Source organism: Pristiophorus japonicus, chromosome 23 (genome assembly GCF_044704955.1).
Source record: "Pristiophorus japonicus isolate sPriJap1 chromosome 23, sPriJap1.hap1, whole genome shotgun sequence".
In the NCBI taxonomy this organism is placed as follows: domain Eukaryota; kingdom Metazoa; phylum Chordata; class Chondrichthyes; family Pristiophoridae; genus Pristiophorus; species Pristiophorus japonicus.
Genome location: NC_091999.1, coordinates 61,798,047 through 61,818,279, shown reverse-complemented (window position 1 = coordinate 61,818,279; position 20,233 = coordinate 61,798,047). Strand labels below are relative to the sequence as shown.

Here is a 20,233-nt window from a genome sequence, read left to right as displayed (position 1 = left end):
ATTTCCTGTTACCGACTGCACCATTTTGTCATTTTCTACTTTCTAACTCTACATTATTTCAGTCTCATATCTTTGGTTACTCTCAGGAACAAGTCCCAGTTCCTCTTACCTTCCAGAGTACCTCTCCTTGCCTTGGTATCGAGCAAAGGTGTCAGAAACACGCCCGGGATCACTAAACACAAAACCCAGTCTCTTAATCACTTTCAGATACTGGACTGAGTGTGTGCCCCTGTTGGAGCGGATTTTTGGACATATACTTGACTAGTATACGGGACCAAACATTTGTTTTTATTTTCCCCTTGAATGTATTTTGTAAGGGACAATACTGATGCATTGTGCTTTATACAAAAAAACACAGTTAGACTTCAAGGTATGCTGGCCTTGAGTTATGGAGATAGGAAAGTGAGATAATGAACGACTGGAGAGATAAGTGGGGGTATGTTTGTCTTTACCGATGCCAAAAGGCCTGCCACTTGTTTTTTTGTTGATAAAAGGGGAACTAGTCCTCTTGGATGTATATAATTCCTGTCACAATGCGATGCTGGTTTATATCAAGAGCTCAGCCTTGGACAGTAATTGTATGAAAAGCTTTGTAAACCTTGTAATGCGATGAATGGACTTAAGGACGAGTGCTAAAGCACGTGATGTAAAGTGACGTAATTTGTAAGATAAAAAACCTCACTGGAGATATCAAATTGAGAAGCTGGTTCAGAGACAGGGGTCTCTAACACTTCTCCCAAAGCTTTGTCTCCGATTTAATAAATCTCTCTTTATATATTATACAGTCTCGGAAATATTTTTCCACAACAAAATGGCGTCACAAACAGGATACTGTCCGATCAGACATGATCACTTAAGACAGTATCTGGAATCTGGTGTTCGAGACTGAAAGATAGGTGTATGAGCACGATGGGATCGTGTATAAGATACGAGTAAGTAAATAGCAGTAGGAGGCTGACTAACCAGTTTGAGTTGTCCCTTTAGTAAATAAGGTCGGTGCACAAGGGAACTGATCACTCCAACCTAGAGGCGAAACTCCGGTGGTAAGGAAACACGCTAGCTTTGTTGCGAAGACAAAGGGTCTCCACAGAGTAGTCATGGCCGTGAGTATTACAGAAATAAAGGGAAACGTCCGAGACTGGCGAACATGGAAGGTAAGGAAGGGAATGTAAAACGCGGGCTGCCCGGGTCATTAATTAATTCCTATCATTAATTGTAACTTGCGTAATTACGTAATGCCATAAAAAAGCTGATGGTGACTATCTTAAGTGACATATGGATCCAAAAATAGAACTGGCCAGACTTAAGCTTTGTTGAATGAAGAGAGACTTTTGTGATGTCTATTTTGAATGAGAATACTTGAGTGATTTTGACAGCGGAATGAATGAAAAGCCTGTTTGGGAAGGTATGGAGTGGTTGACTGTTTTAGCTCCACCCACCTTTTCCAAACAGAGTGAAAGTTTTTTTAACATTTCGTAGTATTGTCCTGTATATGGGAAGTTTAAGAAAGTGTGAACCTTCTGGTATTACATTTTAAGTTAGAAACGCAGGTGTGGATATATACGGATAATAAGTTACAGAGATAGGAAATGCACAAAGGATAGGTTTGTTGAATAAAAGATAAAAATTCATGGTCCTGGTAGTAAAAAAATAAAGAATTTATTTGTCACGCTCACTTGCTTGTCGAAAGAAAACATGCAATTGGGTTGAAAGACATAAATTTATTCGAGGAATGAGATAAAGAATGCCTTTTAAAACGCTCGCATTTTCCTTTGTGTAAAACCTTGACACAAAAGCTTCTAGCTCAGTTTAAAAAAAAAAGTTTTAAATCTAGAAATACCTTCAGGGATCAGGTCAAACTCCTGGGCTAGTGGTGAGCTATCTGTGAAGGTGTAAAATGGACTTTTGCAAAAGGCTAAAACAGTAAGCTTTAGCAGTTTAGAAAAGAAAAAGATAAAGACGCAACTTTGAAAATAAACAAATTGAACGATTGGAAAGAAAAAGTGTCTTCGATTGTCTGATGATTTTAAATACAAAACCTAATTTGAAGAAAGGCGATCTAATAAAAAAATGACGTAATGCACTAATTAGGTGCTGGAAAAAAAAGGGGTGTTTGCGATGGATAAAGACATAACTTACTAAATACCAGTTGATATCAGCTGTGAAAAAGATATCGGTTTAATTGGAAAAAAAAAGAATTTGAAGAGGTAAAAAACACTCTCCATTGATAATGATTTTAAATTATTAAAATTAAGTCAGTGCCGCTGGGACCCGAGACGAACAGATAAGTAATGAGAAACTACACCAGGACACTTCTGAGGAGGAAATAAGTATGTGGACAAAGCAGAGCGCAACGCAAGGGAAGGATAACGTTTGTAGATGAAACGACAAGGTAGTGGCGCCTGAATGCATACAGAATATCTTGTTGGAGTTGCATCATGGCCTGTCTCAATCAGGATGAGAGGCCATGACCGGGAGTCTTGGGAGAGATTGGTGGTGGAAAGGGATGGGGAGAGATATCACCAAACATTGCCATCGATGCGTTACGTGCGCACAATATAATCCAGGCCGGCCCATTAATATTAAAATGGGACACCAGCCCCGTCAACGGGGGCCATGGGAACACGTACAAATTGATTTCACAGTTCCTTTGCCCCCATCCCATGGAAAAAAGATATTGCCCAGTGATTATAGATCAATTTACCCGGTGGGTAGAAGCTTTCCCCACACGTGATTGCACTGCCTCAACAGTGGTAAGGATATTCTGACCAAGGCACCCACTTCACCAGGAAGATTGTAAAAACAATATGCCAGTTGATGGGCATAAAACAAAAATTCCACATCCCCTTCCACCCGCAGAGTTCTGGGATGGTAGAGCGCATGAACCATACCCTTAAGAACGCCCTGGCAAAGTCCATGCAAACGTCAGGAAAAACGTGGACGGAAGTATTACCCATTATTTTGATGAAGTTAAGAGCCACGACAAACCGGACAACCGGATTAACCCCTTATGAACTAATGACAGGTAGGGCGATGCAATTACCAGAGAACATCATAACAGGGGGTGCCGATGTAGGCCCATTAAAAGACAAAATAAAACGGTATGTTTTGGAACTAAGTACTGAATTAAAAGGGATGTGTAAATTAGTTAGGGACAATCAGGAAGAAAGAGACGTGGAAGCAGAGCTTACAAAGCTCCCTGAAGTCCCGTTAGCGGGAAGTCGCGTTATGGTAAGGGTCCTCCCGGGAAAACTGGGGTTTGCCCCAAAATGGATAGGACAATATGAGGTTATAATCAGCGGGGACACTTGTGCCTGCATCGATGTTAAATGGAACGGACAATGGAAGCATTGGACCCAGCTTAAGATTTTTGAACCAGCCGTTTAGCACATGTATTAGTTGTTGTTGTTTGTCTATTTACAGATTGACAGCGAGAGATTCTTCAAGCAAGCCATATGGCCATTTTGCCTTTGACTATTTGTTAATTATAGAGTAATAAGATGAAACTATATATTGCGATCGGTGCAATTATCATAGTTCGTGTTTGGTCCGGCCTGCTAGCTAGACCGAAACGAGAGTTACATGTGAATACCTTTTTGTACATGTCTTATGTTTATGCGCAAAATGGGAACTTTTCCATTTGCTGAGTATGTTCGCACATCCCCATACATAGCAAAGGAGGCATCCCTTTGAGGTCAATCTCCTTTAACATTTCGGAAGTAGCGGAGTGGGTAATAAAGAAACATGGAGATGGGGGGGTTACCTTTTGGATGCATTGACGGATGGTACCAGCCGGAATACAATAGGTCGGTACGACCCCCGTTCCTGGTTTTGACCAACACCTCAGGAGTTGGAAGACCCACCGCTGACATTTGTTTCACTCGAAACCTGACTGATGAGGAAACAGGTTTTGAGCAGGATATAGCAATTGTACGCAATACTTTAACCTCACCAGGTGGAACATAACAGACAGCGAAACAATAAACCAGGGGTTCCTTGAAATGGAGGGTTTGAAGAATCAGACAAGTAGCCAGGACTGGGACCCTGAGATTAGGTGGCGACGGGGGTTGAGAGAGAGAGATTGGGATCGAATCTAACAGCATACAATGGCACTTATTTTGTGTGCGAGCACAAGGCCTACCCCTGGTTGCCACAGGACTGGAGGGGGTCCTGTTATTTGGGATATGTGGTCCCCTTTGTCAGATGGGTACATACTTTAGCAGAAGTACAGACACCAGGTCGAGTAAGATGAGCTCTTACCCCGGTAGAGAGGCTATTTGGGGTCATGATGCTCCCATTCGGGATAGGATGCACCATGGATGAATTACGTAACCTAGAGAGGTTACTGGAAGAGATAGTTAACGACACTGCTGAAGCAATGGAGGGCATAACGGCTGAAATGGTAGCCATACGCACAATGGTACTCCAGAAACGAATGGCCCTAGATACTAGTACAAAGTGGGGGCACATGTGCTTTAATTGGAGCTGAATGTTGCACTTACATTCCCGATAATTCAGAAAACATAACCAACCTCGCTGATCACATAAGAAGGAAGGTAAATAAGTTATCCACGACAGCAGAAGGATCTGGCTGGTTTGACTGGCTGTTGGGGGAATCCTGGGGGTCCTATCTTATGCATGGAGTAATTATTCTGGTTGTAATAATAATTACTTGCTGTCTGATTATCGGGTGTTTTAATATCTGCTGTAAAGTTATGATGGCCCGACTGATCCAGTAGCCAGTGTAATCGCCGAAGAAGCAGCAGCACAACTGATGGAAATACCTGAAAACACCAAGGATGAAGAAACAGACGACGTTGACACTGACCACTATCTTTGAAGGGTAGCCTGGAGCTACAGGCAAGGTGGACATATGGAACATCAGGGAAGTAACATATCCCAAAGGACGAATATATGACACCATGCTTCTATCATTGTGGTCATCTGGATTTCGTGAACATCCTCCAGGACCAAAAGGGGGAATATTGTTGGAGCGGATTTTTGGACATATACTTGACTAGTATACAGGACCAAACATTTGTTTTTATTTTCCCCTTGAATCAATTTTGTAAGGGACAATACTGATGCAATTTGTTTTTGCAAAAAAACACAGTTAGACTTCAAGGTATGCTGACCTTGAGTTATGGAGATAGGAAAGTGAGATAATGAACGATTGGAGAGATAAGTGGGGGTATGTTTGTCTATACCGGTGCCAAAAAGCCTGCCACTTGTTTTTTTGTTGATAAAAGGGGAACTAGTCCTCTTGGATGTATATAATTCCTGTCACAATGTGAGGCTGGTTTATATCAAGAGCTCAGCCTTGGACAGTAATTGTATGAAAAGCTTTGTAAACCTTGTAATTCGACGATTAGACTTAAGGACTAGTGCTAAAGCACGTGATGTAAAGTGATGTAATTTGTAAGATAAAAGAACCTCACTGGAGATATCAAATTGAGAAGCTGGTTCAGAGACAGGGGTATCTAATACTTCTCCCAAAGCTTTGTCTCCGATTTAATAAACATCTCTTTATATATTATACAGTCTCGGAAATATTTTTCCACAACACCTCACAGCATCTCTCTCCAAACCAATCACATCAAATAATTGGCAAAGGTTTAGAATCAACTAGATGAATAAGTAAACACATCACAGCCTAATAACCTAGCTCTATATTCACAGGAGAAAGTCTGTTATCTCACGCCTCGAATGTCAATTGGTGAGATGAGCGACTGAATCACTGTCCATGTGCAACAGCATCCATTCCCACTGTCCCCACATTTGCAGTGTTGAGTCAGGTGGGCGCACGAGTCTCACAGGCTGAACGATTGTTTAAGGTACATCCACACACACAACATGTGTCCTGTTTCTCCCCGCTGTGATTGGTGTTTTTACAAAGGCTGATGATAAGGTGATCCTGATCAATCCAGGGAATCTGTCAAATCTTGACGTGATGTCTGTTTTGAGTTTCCCAGCTGCAGATCCTCCTCTTCTAATACCCATGCAAATGGTGGTTACAAACGTTGTTACTTTAAGTAAAGGATTGAAATTCAGAACACACTATTCCAGATTCTACAGAACATCCTGTCCTCTCGTGTGTCCCCTAAGTTGTAAATTCCTTATTCAAGACTCTCCCCTCCATCCTCACTCTCTAAAATCAACATTCCTTTCATCGCCTGAGATGTATTATCTCCAGAACGTGCTGAATCTGGCTGGGTGCAATTCCACAGACATTAGTAAACCTCTCGTGCCTCACCGTCAGTTGACACAGTGAGTGCCAGCAGGATTTCCACTGTGGTAGGCATCACAGCCCCAAATCCTGTCCTCAAATGACATCCACACACTTCCCAGTTGACGTCACTTGATCGGTCTGAAGAGCAGAGGCAGTGGCTGATTTTTACTCTTATTTAGCCCAATGCTACTGAGGATAATTATAACCCCTGAACTGCTGCCTTGTCTGAGGTCAACCAACAGCCCAGATCAAGGATTGAACTTGGGACCTTCCCAGTCAGTATTGTAGTGTTCTAAAATTTGGGGGGGTTGGGGAACGGTTAGAACAGAATATTTTGAAACAAATTTTACTCCACCTTTAAATGAAATCTTCCTCACACTGCACAATTCTGGACTCTTTCCAAATTATACAATTGGATCATCAAAATCAGTGAGTCATTGTAGAAATGTTCAAGTAACTGAAATGGACAGCTTTCCAATCACTGCACAGTACAGAAGGGAGAGACTGTTAATGGAAGCTCTGTTAGTGAAGTCCTCCGACACCCCAAGATAAACTGGACTGTCACTTTAACGATAAAGTAGCAGAGAAAGGGGAGTCCCTGTCCCTTTAAATATCTGCCCCATTCCCCCAGGCAGTGGGAGGAGGAACAGCGCACGGTCTCTTTGCATCCTGACCCAGCAAGCACCGCCGGATGGGCTGCCGCAGGTTCCTAAATTCCACCTCGATCAATGTCGGGTTGAGCAGCACAATTGAAAAGGGCACACAAACAGTCTTTGCTATATATATAAATATGTATGTGTGTGTGTGAACAAAACACGACACTCTTAATGTTTGCTAGTCAATTGCACAGAGATAAATAATTATCTTCACCAATTATTTTCCAACAATTTATTTCCATTTTGTTTACAATGCAATTGCGGGGTGTTTAATAACTTTACCATTTATTGATAACACATTGTCTTGTGTGCTCATGTTCAGAACGTGACGTCACACTGGCCATTCTGTTACAAGGTGACCATGTCTGTCTGCAGTAATCAGTGGGAAAGCGGATTAAATCACATCGAGGATAATGAGCAGCCCCGCCCCCCCTCCCCGCCGTCTCTGCGCTTTATTGTCCAGTGATCATCGCACCGTCACACAGAAGCTCCTGAGATTTACCTCCAGTGTGAATCATTGCTGTAAGTGATGGTAAAAATGAAATTGTATGGGTGAAAGAGGAGCTGGGGTGAGGAGTTGTATTTAGAGAGGGAGTTGAAGAGTCGGGGTGAAGAAGGTGTATGAGTGAGGGCGTATACTGAAATTAATCACCTCTGTTGTGCTTTGATGCGGTTCATTTTTATTTTAAAATGTTTAGAATTGCGTGTTTCACTGAAGTTAAATGCGGGGCAGCAGTTACTTGTGGGCACTGGGTTGTTTCTGTTGAATTAATGTGGACCGTGTTAATTGGGAATAGACTGAGTGGGATCATTCTGTGCTGAATGCAATGCTGGGCTGCGGGTTTGCACTCAGTCCCAGTGACGAGGTGCTTTCGACAACAAATCCAAAAGCTACTCGCATTGTGACACCAAATCCAGGGACCACTTACACTGAGACACCAAATCCAGGGACCACTTACACTGAGGCACCAAATCCAGGGACCACTTACACTGAGACACCAAATCCAGGGACCACTTACACTGCGACACGAGATCCTTGGACCAGTTACACTGAGGCACCAAATCCAGGGACCACTTACACTGAGACTACAAAATTACATAGGATATACAGCACACAAATGGGCCATTCGGAATAACCAGTCCATGCTGGCGTTTGTGCACCATTCGGGAATTAGAGAGTCTTTGTGTGGGCAATGGTCATGATGGTGAAACCAGCTCTAGTGAGGGCAAAAGGTGAGTAATGGATGAAGATATCACGGTGGAATCACATGGTGACTGGTGGGGCCTGGTACAGGAACATAAGCAGTAGGAACAGGCATCGGTCTCATGGCCGATGTGATCATGGACTCAGCTCCACTTTCCTGCCCGTTCCCCATAACCCTTTATTCCCTTATTGCTGAAAAATCAATGTATCTCCGCCTTAAATATATTCAATGACCTAGCCTCCACAGCTCTCGGGGGCAGAGAATTCCACAGATTTACAACCCTCTGAGAGAAGAAATACCTCCTCATCTCAGTTTTAAATTGGCGGCCCCTTATTCTGAGACTTTGCCCCCTAGTTTTAGTTTCCCTTGTGAGTGGAAATATCCTCTCTGCAAGAACATTGTCGAGCTTCCTCATTATCCTGTATTTTTCAATAAGATCACCTCTCATTCTTCTGAACTCCAATGAGTATAGGCCCAACCTACTCAACCTATCTTCATAAGTCAATCACCTCATCACTGGAATCAACCCAGTGAACTTTCTCTGAACCGCCTCCAATGCAAGCATATTCCTCCCGAAATACGGAGATGAAAACTGTATGCAGTACTCTTGGTTTGGATTCACCAATACCTTGTGCAGTTGTAGCAGGACTTCTCAGCTTTTATAATCCATCCCCCTTGCAATAAAGGTCATCATTCCATTTGCCTTTCTGTTTACTTGCTGTACCTGCATACTAACGTTTTGTGTTTCATGCACAAGGACCCCCAACTCCCTCTGTATTGCAGCACTTTGCAATTTTTCTCCATTTAAATTATAATTTGCTTTTCTATTTTTTTAAATTTTGTAATAGGTTATTGTCAGAAGCACTTTTCAGACAGGCTGATAATTTGATGTAACCAGCGCAGCAAATGTATCCGTCTGTTCTTGTTCCAAAATACCAAAATCTAATGTCACTAATTAAATGTTCGGTGAGATTTGTAGAGATGTGGAAGAAGGGATAAAATGAGGCTTGCAGGAAAGAAGGTTCTTTGAATGAACAGTTTGTGAGGCAGTTTTGTGACTCGTCTGCATGAGGTTAAAGGCATGAAATGGAAAAGGACACGTCCAGTGACACTTATATTGTCAATAATGGTTTCTATGTTAATTACTCATCATCATAGGCAGTTCCTCGGAATCAAGGAAGACATGCTTCCACTCCTGTAGTGAGTTCTTTGGTGGCTGAACAGTCCGATACGAGAGCCACTGATTTGTCACAGATGGGACAGATAGTTGTTGAGGGAACGGGTGGGTGGGACTGGTTTGTATACGCTCTTTCTGCTGCCTACACTTGACTTCTGCATGCTCTCGGCGTTGAGACTCGAGGTGTTCAGAGAATTACTATCTCCTAAGCCTCATCATCATCATCATAGACAATCCCTCGAAATTGAGGAAGAATTGCTTCCACTCTAAAAGTGAGTTCTCAGGTGATTGTACAGTGTAATGTGGGAATTATAGTCACTGTCACTGGTAGGACAGACAGTCGTTGATGGAAAGTCTGGGTGAGGAGTCTGGTTTCTCAGATGCTCCTTCCGCTACCTTCGTTTGTTTGCAGCATGCTCTCGGCGATGAGACTCGAGGTGTTCAGCGCCCTCCTGGATGCTCTTCCTCCACTTCCGGTGGTCTTTGGCCAGGGATTCCAAGGTGCCTAATATCCTACTGACGATCCCAACCACTAACCCCAATCCTAACAAATAACCACAACCACTAACCCTAAACTCGCACCCAAACCCAGTCCCGAACCAAAGGTTGTTCACAGGGATCAGTGGAGGAGCTAAAGACCCGATAATGGAAATATTTAAACAATTATCTTGATGCAAGAAATTCTGCAAGCTATGTAAGTAACAAGAAATTATATCAACAAAACTTTCAAAATCAGCAAAGATAGTTACAAAGATCACACATTTCAAAGACTATTACATATAGTAACAACATTCAAAAATCGTTAAACAATGTACAAAATAATAGATTTCAAGTCGAAAGCACCATAGTTCAATCAATAGTTGGTTGAAAGGAACGTTATATGAGTGTAACATGAGACACTCCGGTTCAGTTTATGACACCCACAAGCCGAATACTCAAACAGAACAACCTTGGGATTTGATGTCATAAAAGATGAACTGGGTGAGAAGTGAAATAATCTACATTAAGAAAAGGCCCGAAATGGAACAGTCGGTAACAGAACATTAAGTAGATATTATTATGGAGAAATCAAACATTCGACACACTGTGTTTGAACCAAGCTGATTTATTCAATATTTGTATAGAACATTAATCTCCAGCTCAGGTATAGGGGTTATTAAGATCAGCAGAAACAAACAATATCTGCCAGAATGAATATCGTTCAATGCCCAATGCAATCAAATTATATCCTGTTCTATTCACCAATACAGCTTTTAAATGGCGGGTTATTTACCCAGTATGCACCACGGGCGAGAAGGTGCCGAACCCAAACTACAGGAGTTCAGTGCGCAGGCGCGCGTCGTGTCTGGTTTTGGAGCATGCGCGGCGAATGTAGTGGCGAAGGAGAAACGGGCAACATGACCTCCGCAGAAGGGCTCCATTTGAGCGGGTGGAGGGGAGCAATGGACCAGCGGGTCGCTTGGAAGGCTTCATAAAGCACCGGTGCCCGCCGCAAGCCCGGAATAACAACCGGCATATCGGCGGTTGCAGTTTTGGGGCTTTCTCCCGGTCACAGGCCCAGGCTAACGGCGGCCATCTTCGTGCAGGAAGGCGGGCTCAGCGCTCGGCCAGCTTGATTCGGTGAGTCGCACCGCGCATGCGCGGCCATCTTGGTTCAGGAACAAAGTGAGCGATGACAGTGTGTTTCCAACCGGGTCCCAGTGGGTAAAGGAATTGGTCACATATTTTATTCTCACTGTCCACACCTCGAATTTCTCAACATCTCCCCTAAAGGCGATGCTTAGTACCGACCTTGTGGGTTAAGTCCTACATAATTGTAACAGAGAAGGGCCAGAAATATTCAATCCTTGGGTTAGAATCCCCATGTTCAGTCCCAGGGTTAGAATCTCCATCTCATCATTATCATAGGCAGTCCCTCGGAATCGAGGAAGACTTGCTTCCACTCCTGAACTGAGTTTATTGGCGGCTGTCCAGTCGAATACGAGAGCCACAGATTCTGTCACAGGTGGGACAGATAGTCGTTGAGGGAATGGGTGGGAAGGACTGGTTTGCCGCACGCTCTTTCCGCTGCCTGCACTTGATTTCTGCATGCTCTCTGCATTGAGACTCGAGGTGCTCAGCGCCCTCCCGGATGCACTTCCTCCACTAAGGCCGGTCTTTGGCCAGGGACTCCCACGTGTCAGTGGGGATGTCGCACTTTATCAGGGAGGCTTTGAGGATGTCCTTGTAACGTTTCCGCTGCCCACGTTTGGCTCGTTTGCCATGAAGGACCTCCACAAAAGAGCACTTGCTTCGGGAGTCTCATGTCTGGCATGCAAACTGTGTGGCCTGCCCAGTGGAACTGATCGATTGTGGTCAGTGCTTCAATGCTGGGGATGTTAGCCTAGACGAGCACACTGATGTTGGTGCACCTGTCATTCCAGGGGATTTGTAGGATCTTGTGGAGACATCATTGGTGATATATCTCCAACGACTTGAGGTGTCTACTGTACATGGTCCGTGCCTCTGAGCCATTCAGGATGGTGGGTATTACTACAGCCCTGTAGACCATGAGCTTGGTGGTAGCTTTGAGGGCCTGGTCTTTGAGCACTCTTTTCCTCCGCCGGCTGAAGGCTGCACTGCTGCACTGGAGGTGGTGTTGAATCTCCTCATCAATGTCTGCTTTTTGTTGATAAGACGCTCCCGCAGTATGGGAAATGCTCCATGTTGTCGAGGGCTGCACCGTGGATCTTGATGACTGGGTGGCAGTGTTGTACGTCGAGTACTGGCTGGTGGAGGATCTTTGTCTTACGGATATTTAGCGTTAGGCCCATGCTTTCGTGTTCCTCAGTAAATACGTCGACTATATCCTGGAGTTCAGCCTCAGAATGTGCGCAGACACAGGTGTTGTCCACGTACTGTAGCTCAACGACAGAGGTTGGGGTTATCTTGGACTTTGTCCTGGAGGCGGCGAAGATTAAACAGCTTCCTGCTGGTTCTGTAGTTTTGTTCCACTCCAGCAGGGAATTTGTTGACTGTGAGGTAGAGCATGGCAACGAGGAAGATTGAGAAGAGGGTGGGAGCAATGACGCAGCCCTGTTTGACCCTGGTCCCGACGTGGATTGGGTCTGTAATGGATCCGTTGGTAAGGATTATCACCTGCATGTCATCATGGAGCAGGCGAAGGATGTTGAGACATTTTTGAGGGCATCTAAAATGGAGGAGGATGCTCCATGGAACCTCATGGTTCACAGTGTCAAATCCCTTCGTAAGGTTGAAAAAGCCCATGTATCACGGCTGGCGCTGGTCCCTGCATTTTTCCTGCAGCTGTCGCGCTGCAAAGATCATGTCCGATGTGCCCCGTGGGGCACTGTGACTTCAGGAGGAGCTCCCCGGTCACAGGGAGAAGACGGTTGAAGAGGACTCGAACAAAAACTTTCCCAGTGGCTGATTAGCAGGGAGATTCCTCTGTAGTTGCTGCAGTTGGACTTGCCCCCCTTTTTTAAAGATGGTCACGATCACTGCATCTCTGTGATCTCCCGTCATGCTCTCCTCCCTCCAGATGAGAGTGATGAGGTCATGTATTCGTGCCAACAACACTTCTCCGCCATGCTTTAGCGCCTCAGTAGGGATTCCATCCGCTCCCGTAGCCTTGTTGTTCTTGAGTTGTCTTATGGCTTTTCCTACTCATGTAACGTTGGTGTTTCACTGAAGTGGGGGCGGGACGCATACTGTGGGATGGAGTCGAGAACACTCAAGTTAAAGTCAGAATCTCGATTGAGGAGATCTTCGAAGTGCTCCTTCCAGTGGGCCTTGACAACCTCGGTGTCCTTGTTGAGTGTTTCCCCATTCTTGGCCAGCAGTGGGGTGGGGCCTTGGGAGTTTGGACCGTAGGTGGCCTTGACTGATATGAAGAATCCTCGCACATCATGGCTGTTGGCCAGTTATTGTATCTCCTGTGCTTTCTCCATCCACCACCTGTTCTTTAGGTGCCAGGTTTTTTGTTGGACCTCAGCTTTGAGCCGCCTGTAGTGTTGCTTTGCTGCTCCTGAGTTGGGTTGTTGCTTGAGCCTCAGAAATATAAATTCTTGGATCTCTGATCATTCTCATCAAACCAGTCCTCGTGTGTTCTGGTTGAATGACCAAGTGTCTCTTCACAGGCACTGGTTATGAGGCCTGGAGGGCAGACCAAGCACTGTGGGCATTCAGCATCTCAGCGTCATCAAGGCACGTCAGGTTAGCTGTGAAGCGTTGGCTGTATAGGACTCTCTTAGCTGGGACTTTAAGTGCCCCGGCATTGACGTTCTTGCGGCACTGCTTCTGCTGTCCCCTCCACTTTGGGGTTAATGTCGATGATGGGCCAGGCGGTCGTCCGGCCAACAGTCGTCAGCTCCTGTCATGATGTGGGTGATGCGCACAACCTTGCGATCCCTGTCTCGGATGATGACATAGTCGAGCAGGTGCCAGCGTTTGGAGCAAGGGTATTACCACGATGCCTTGTATTTTTCTGTCTGGCGGAACAAGGTGTTGGTGATGAGAAGTTCATGTTCTAGATATTTTGTCAGGAGTAGAATACTGCTGGAGTTGGCTTTCCCTACCCCCTCACTGCCAATCACGCCTCCCCAGTGGGCTGTATCTTTGCCGACCCTGGCATTGAAGTCACCGAGGAGGATCAGTTTGTCACCTGCGGGGACACAGGACAGGGATGTTTCGAGGTTGGAATAAAAATCCTCTTTGGTATCATCCATTGCATCCAGTGTTGGGGCATACGCACCGATGACTATGGCGCATTGGTTCCGGGATAGGGTGAGTTGAGGCATCAAGAGGTGTTCGTTAACCCCACAGGGGGTGTCCTTGCGGCTGTCGACCAGCTCATTTTGATGGCGAAGCCGACTTTATGAAGGTGGCGTTCTTCCTCTGGTATTCTTTTCCAGAAAAAGGTGTAACCTCCATCTTGTTCCTTGAGCTAGCCTTCCCCTGCCTGCCGGATCTCGCTTAGGGTGGCGATGTCGATGTCAAAGCTTCTAAGTTCCCGGGCAACTATGGTGGTGCGGCATTCTGGCCTGTCCAATGGGAGTCCTGTCGTTTCAGGTCCCGAACTTCATGTTAACGGAGTGGAAGATGCCTGTGTGTCAGTTCTTTTAACGTGGGGCGGCATAGCTGAGCAAGGTCTTGGTCCAGTGGCAAGGGATCCAAGACGACTGGAGACCAGGCACTTCTGTATGAGCCTAATTGCCGAAGGCAAAATGTTGGCTGCAAGCTCGGTGCTGAGTAGCACCCTTGTTGGTAAGTGGTCCGAGGCTTGGTTGGGGACAGGCATTAGGAAGTCAGTTGTCCGCTGGAGTTCCAAGTGGGAGGTCAGCAAGGAGTAGGAGGGTGAAAGAATCATAGCCAGGTCACCAGTGGGGAAGAGGAGGTCCAGCCGTCGATGAGGAGAGGAATGCAGGCCCGCTGCTGCAGGGATGAAAACCCGCCGCTCGAGGGATGTCGGCCCGCCGCAGGAGGGGCCGGGTGATGTCGCGGTCGCCGGGTCGGAGGCACACCTGCTTGCTGGGCGTCGTCGTGAGTAACCTAGTTTCAAATGGCTGAAAATAATGCTAATAAAGCACACCAAACTATTTTCTATTTAGATTGGGGTACAGTATTCAATTGCTTAATAAAACATTTTTAAAATAAAATTATTCTTAAAGGTTCCTCCACATTGTTTAAAAGTTTCTTCAGAAGTTTTAAGTTTCTCCCGGAGTTTTAAAAATGGTTTGCCAAGTTATTTAACATTTATTCCAGAGGTTTTAAAAGTTTTCCCAAGTTGATTAAAAGTTTAAAATGAAACTCAGTAGTAAGCTACCTGCCTTCATACTGTTCTATGGGTGCTGCCATTCCACTGCAGCTGCACAAAGCCCTGGCTAGAGCACACCTGGAGGACTGCGAGAAAGTAGAGGCTCAGTCATCTCTGAAGGGGGACCGAATGCCTGGACGCCATGTACATTCCCAGTGTTAGAATCCCCATGTACAATGCCAGTGTTAGAATCCCCATTACAGTCCCAGGGTTAGATTCCCCATGTACTCTCCTAGGGTTAGAATGCCCACATACTCGCCCAGGGATAAAATCCCCATTTCCAGTCCCAGGGTTAGAATCCCTATTTACAGTGCCTGGGTTAGAACCCCCATGTATGGTCCCAGGGTTAGAATCCCCATGTACTCTCCCAATGTTAGAATGCCCAAGTACTCGCCAAGGGTTCGAATCCCCATGTGCAGTCCCAGAATTGGAATCCCAATGTACAGTCTCAGGTTTGGAATCCTGTGACTGCACACAGATGAAGAGAACAATTGAGGCCTTGAATCTGAGTTGGGGAAAAATCATAGAAACATGATTCAATTTCTATCCTAAACTATTTGAAATCAAATCAAATGAATTGTTGCAATTAACACATTACTTCCATGCCAAATGGGAAACAAGTGATGTGTGGGCTGTGCAGGAGTGTTTGCGCCCGGTTACACAGCATGTCCCTGGCTCTGCACTCTAAATGCACTTCTTTAGGTTCACAGTCTCATTGACACATCCAACTGACTAGATGGACCTCGCCCTTTAAACCCCATCAGAGAAATATCAGCATTTGATGTTTAATTTGCTAAACCTTTATAAAACACTGGTTAGGCCTCAGCTGGAGAATTGTGTTCAAGTTTGGGCTCCAAACTTTCATAATGATGGCAAGCTTTTAGAGAAGGTGCAGAAGGAATGGTGCCAGGGAGATGGGACTTCCGTGATGTGGAGAGCCTGCTGAAGTTTTCTCCAGAGAGCAGGAAAGGGTAAAAGGAGATTTGATGGAGATGTACAAATTTATGAACGATTTAGGTAGAGTAAATGTGGAGAAAGTGTTTCTAGTGGCATTAGGGAAGGTAACCAGAGGAGTCAGACTTCCGATGATTGGCAAAATAACGAGAGGTGAGATGTGGGATCATTTGTTACTCAGCAAATTGTTCTAATCCAGATTGCACGGTCTTAAAGGGTGGTGGATTGAATTGTAACTTTTAAAAGGGAATTGGATAAATACTTGCTGGGAAAAATATATCTAGCAATGGGTAAAGAGCAGAGGAGTGAGACTCATTGAACAGCTCCACCAAAGAGCCGGCACAGACAGGATGGGCTGCATGGCCTCCTGTGCCGTACTCTCCGTGACAATGGTGGATGATCTTACCCAGAGTGCTCCGAATATGCCCTATCTCCATCAGCAGGGGGGCAACGTGGGTAGGCCTGGTCCCTGGAGAGTATGCCCCTGTGTGGAGAGGCTCCCGTGGACTGATTGGAGCGAGCATGGCATCAGCATCACCAAGTGTGGCTCTCAGGCACCAGGCAACACCAAGTGTGACTCTCAGTCCCGGGCAGCACCGATTGTGGCTCCCAGGCCTCATGCACCAGGTCGCATGCATCATAGAATGCGGCTCTCAGGCCCCGGGCAACACCGAGTGTGGCTCTCAGGCCCCGGGCAACACCGGGTGTGGCTCTCAGGTCCCGGGCAACACCGATTGCGGCTCTCAGCCTGCGTGTCAAAGCCTCCAGGCCCGACACCAGCAAACCCCAGGGGCAGTGCCTCCCCCACACCATGAAATACAGCATGCCCAGCAATTCCCAGCCGCTCCGTATCAGGGTGGGTGCTGGATGCGGAAGTCACTCCCTGGTCTCCTGTACAGTATAATATTAGGCAGTCCCTTGAATCGAGGATGACCCACTTCCACACCAAAACGTGATGAGTTCACAGATGTTTCAATATGAGACTTGATATTCCAGGTCCCGTACTACATATTGAAGGGTGGGAGATGCCTGTGCGTGGATTCTTTTAACGCGTGTGTCCGTTGCATACCAGCCACCACACGGGCTGAACATTACGAGGTCTTGGTCCAGTGGGAAGGGTTAACCAAGATGACTGGAGACCAAGTTCTGCTGCGCAGACCTGGTGCACATACTCCTACTGCCCATAGATCGCAGTGTGATCTGGCCCATGCTGTCCCTGGGCCCTTGTCTATCCCGGGCCCCGAACTCGCGCCTCTTGTGGCCCCAATCTCTTCACCCCAAACTCCTATCTCTTGTGGGGCCCAATCTCTCCACCCCGAACTCTCGCCTTTCGTTGGCCCCAATCTCTTCCCCCATTGAACTCTCGCCTCTCGTGGGGCCCAATCTCACCGCCCAGAACTCTCGCTGCTTGTGGGCCCCAATCTCACCGCCCCAATCCCTCACCTCTCCTGGGCCCCAATCTCTCCGCCCTGAACTCTCATCTCTCCTTGGCCACAATCTCTCCTCCCTGAACACTCACTTCTCCTTGGCCCCAATCTCTCCATTCCGAACTCTTCCCTCTCCTTGGCCCCAATCTCTCAGCCCCGAACTCTTCCTTCTCCTGGGCCCCAATCTCTCAGCCCCGAACTCTTCCTTCTCCTTGGCCACAATCTCTCCTCCCTGAACACTCACTTCTCCTTGGCCCCAATCTCTCCATTCCGAAATCTTCCCTCTCCTTGGCCCCAATCTCTCAGCCCCGAACTCTTTCTTCTCCTTGGCCCCAATCTCTCAGCCCCGAATTCTCGGCCTTGTGGGCCACAATCTCGCAGCCCCGATCTCCCGGCGCTACTCCACCTGGACCTCACCACTCCTCTGCTGCTTGCCACACCACCTGCTGTACCTGGGCCGTTCTGATGATCCTGTCCATGCTCCAATCGCTGACCTGGATTCCGGTACAAAGCAAAATCTAGAATCACAAGTCTACAAATCTAGGGCAATTTAGAATAAATCGCCTCTCAACTATGCTGCAAATGTTAGAAAGATGCTTTGGATACCTGGCCTCCTGTGTGGGTCTGTTTGTTGCATCTGTTTGAGCTGGAGTGGAGATGGAGGAGAAGCTGCTGGGTTTCACCCCCAGTATTTCTGGGCCCAGTGGGACCAACAATTCCCCATGTGGGGCTGTCAATGGAGGTGGGTTCCCTTTCCTGAAGGACATTAATGAACCAGTTAGGTTTTACCACAAACTGGCAGCTTTCATGGCTACTATTTCTAGTGCTGGTGCCAGAAATTACCAAGTTCATTAAGTTCAATTTCTCAAAGTGCCTTTGTGTTTTTGTGGGTTCTCTCTCATCCACCCTTTTTCATGAATGAAATTCACTTTACAGGGTGTTAAAAGGGGAGGATTTATCGACCGGAGGCTCAAACATCACATTAACATCTGACGAAATCACTCGATTCATCGGGAATGGAATATCATCCAGCAGCTATGTATGCAAAAAGCACTGTTCATAGCGGGGAGAAAGTGTACACATGCTCTGCGTGTGGACAAGGCTTCAGCCGATCATCCAACCTGGAGAGACATAAGCGCAGTCACACTGGGGAGAAACTGTGTAAATGTGGGGACTGTGGGAAACGTTTCAACTACCCGTCCCAGCTGGAAACACACCAACGAGTTCACACTGGGGAGAGGCTGTTCACCTGCTCTGAGTGTCAGGAGGGATTCACTCAGTCATCCAACCTGCTGACACATCAGCGAATTCACACTGGGGAGAGGCCGTTCACCTGTTCCGTGTGTGGGAAGGGATTCACTCAGTCATCCGCCCTGCTGACACACCAGCGAATTCACACTGGGGAGAGGCCGTTCAGCTGCTCTGAGTGTGGGAAGGGATTCAATGAGTCATCCAACCTGCTGGCACACCAGAGAATTCACACCGGGGAGAGGCCGTTCACCTGCTATGAGTGCGGGAAGGGATTCATTCAGTCATCGCACCTGTTGAGGCACGAGCGAGTTCACACTGGGGAGAGGCCATTCACCTGTTCTGAATGTGGGAAGGGATTCACTCGGTCATCCCATCTGTTGAGGCACCAGCAAATTCACACTGGGGAGAGGCCGTTCACCTTCTCTGAGTGTGGGAAGGGATTCACTCAGTCATCCCACCTGTTGAGGCACCAGCGAGTTCACAAATGATTATAGGGGTTGGATTATGCTGTTATTGCTGCTGTTAATCATAACCCAACTGAACCATGTTCATTCTGACAATTGGGGTTTGTTTCTGCTGATGAAAACTCCTGTAATATTCGGGATATAGACAAACAAATTCATGTTGCTTTCAACACATTGCTGCAGGCTTTTCTCTTTCCCACTCGAATGTTTAGCATCACCTGGCTGGAGCTCAGAGAGGACAATCTGTGGGGAGGATCATATGGGTGAAGAACTTCAGCATGGACACAGTCCTTCAGGGTCATACTGAGAGGGGCAAATGGCACTTTGTTCTTTCTCAACTCTCTTCACTGACAGCAACCCGTGCGGGTTAATCTTGACAGTGTAAGGTGCGGATGATATCCACCCAAGGGTGCTAAAAGAGATAGGATGGGAGCTCTGCCAGCCTCTTGCTCATATCGCCAACAGCTCAGTGGATTCATGGGTTGTTCCCTGAGATTGGAAGGTAGCACATGTAGTTCCCATTTTTCAATTGTGCACAAGTCAGAGCTCGGGAACTGAAGGCCCATCAACGTGACCTCGATCACTGCGAAGGTGCTTGAAGGGATCCAGAGAGATGCTGTTTTCCATCATGGGGAAAGTGAAGGGGCCATTAGAGATACTGAACATGGATTCCGGAAAACAAGGTCACGTCTTACAAACTAGCTTGAGTCTGTAAAGAAGTTGTTAGGTTGGTGGATGGGGGAATCTGGTTGACATTGTCTACCTCAAGGTGTCAAACTCATTTTCTAGGGTGGGCCTGATCCAATATCCTGGCACTTGGCATGGGACACATTCAGCAAAAGCTATTAAAATAGGAATAATTGAAGATAAACTACATCGGAATTTACATTTCGATTTTATTTACTGCCGCTGCTCCCGATCCCTGACACCTCTGAGCTTGAGCATTCATGAACTGACCCTGCTCAAACCATAAGCTCAAGGATATCGGTGCATGGTTCTGCCTCTGACCACAAGGCTGTGTCACTGCCACACACAGATACCGTTTCCTTGTTTCA

At 46.4% G+C, this 20,233-nt stretch overlaps 1 protein-coding gene across 1 annotated transcript in view; it reads left to right on the top strand.

Moving 5' to 3' along the window:
* The window catches only part of LOC139235385 (zinc finger protein 420-like), a gene marked incomplete at its 3' end in the record, with an annotated part of 67,709 nt that extends 48,591 nt beyond the window's left edge, over window positions 1-19,118 (top strand). The window contains exon 3 of the mRNA XM_070866523.1: window positions 18,527-19,118. Coding sequence (XP_070722624.1) covers window positions 18,527-19,118 — 592 coding nt within the window. The remainder of the gene's footprint in view (window positions 1-18,526) is intronic.
* Between the last annotated feature and the right edge of the window lie 1,115 nt (window positions 19,119-20,233).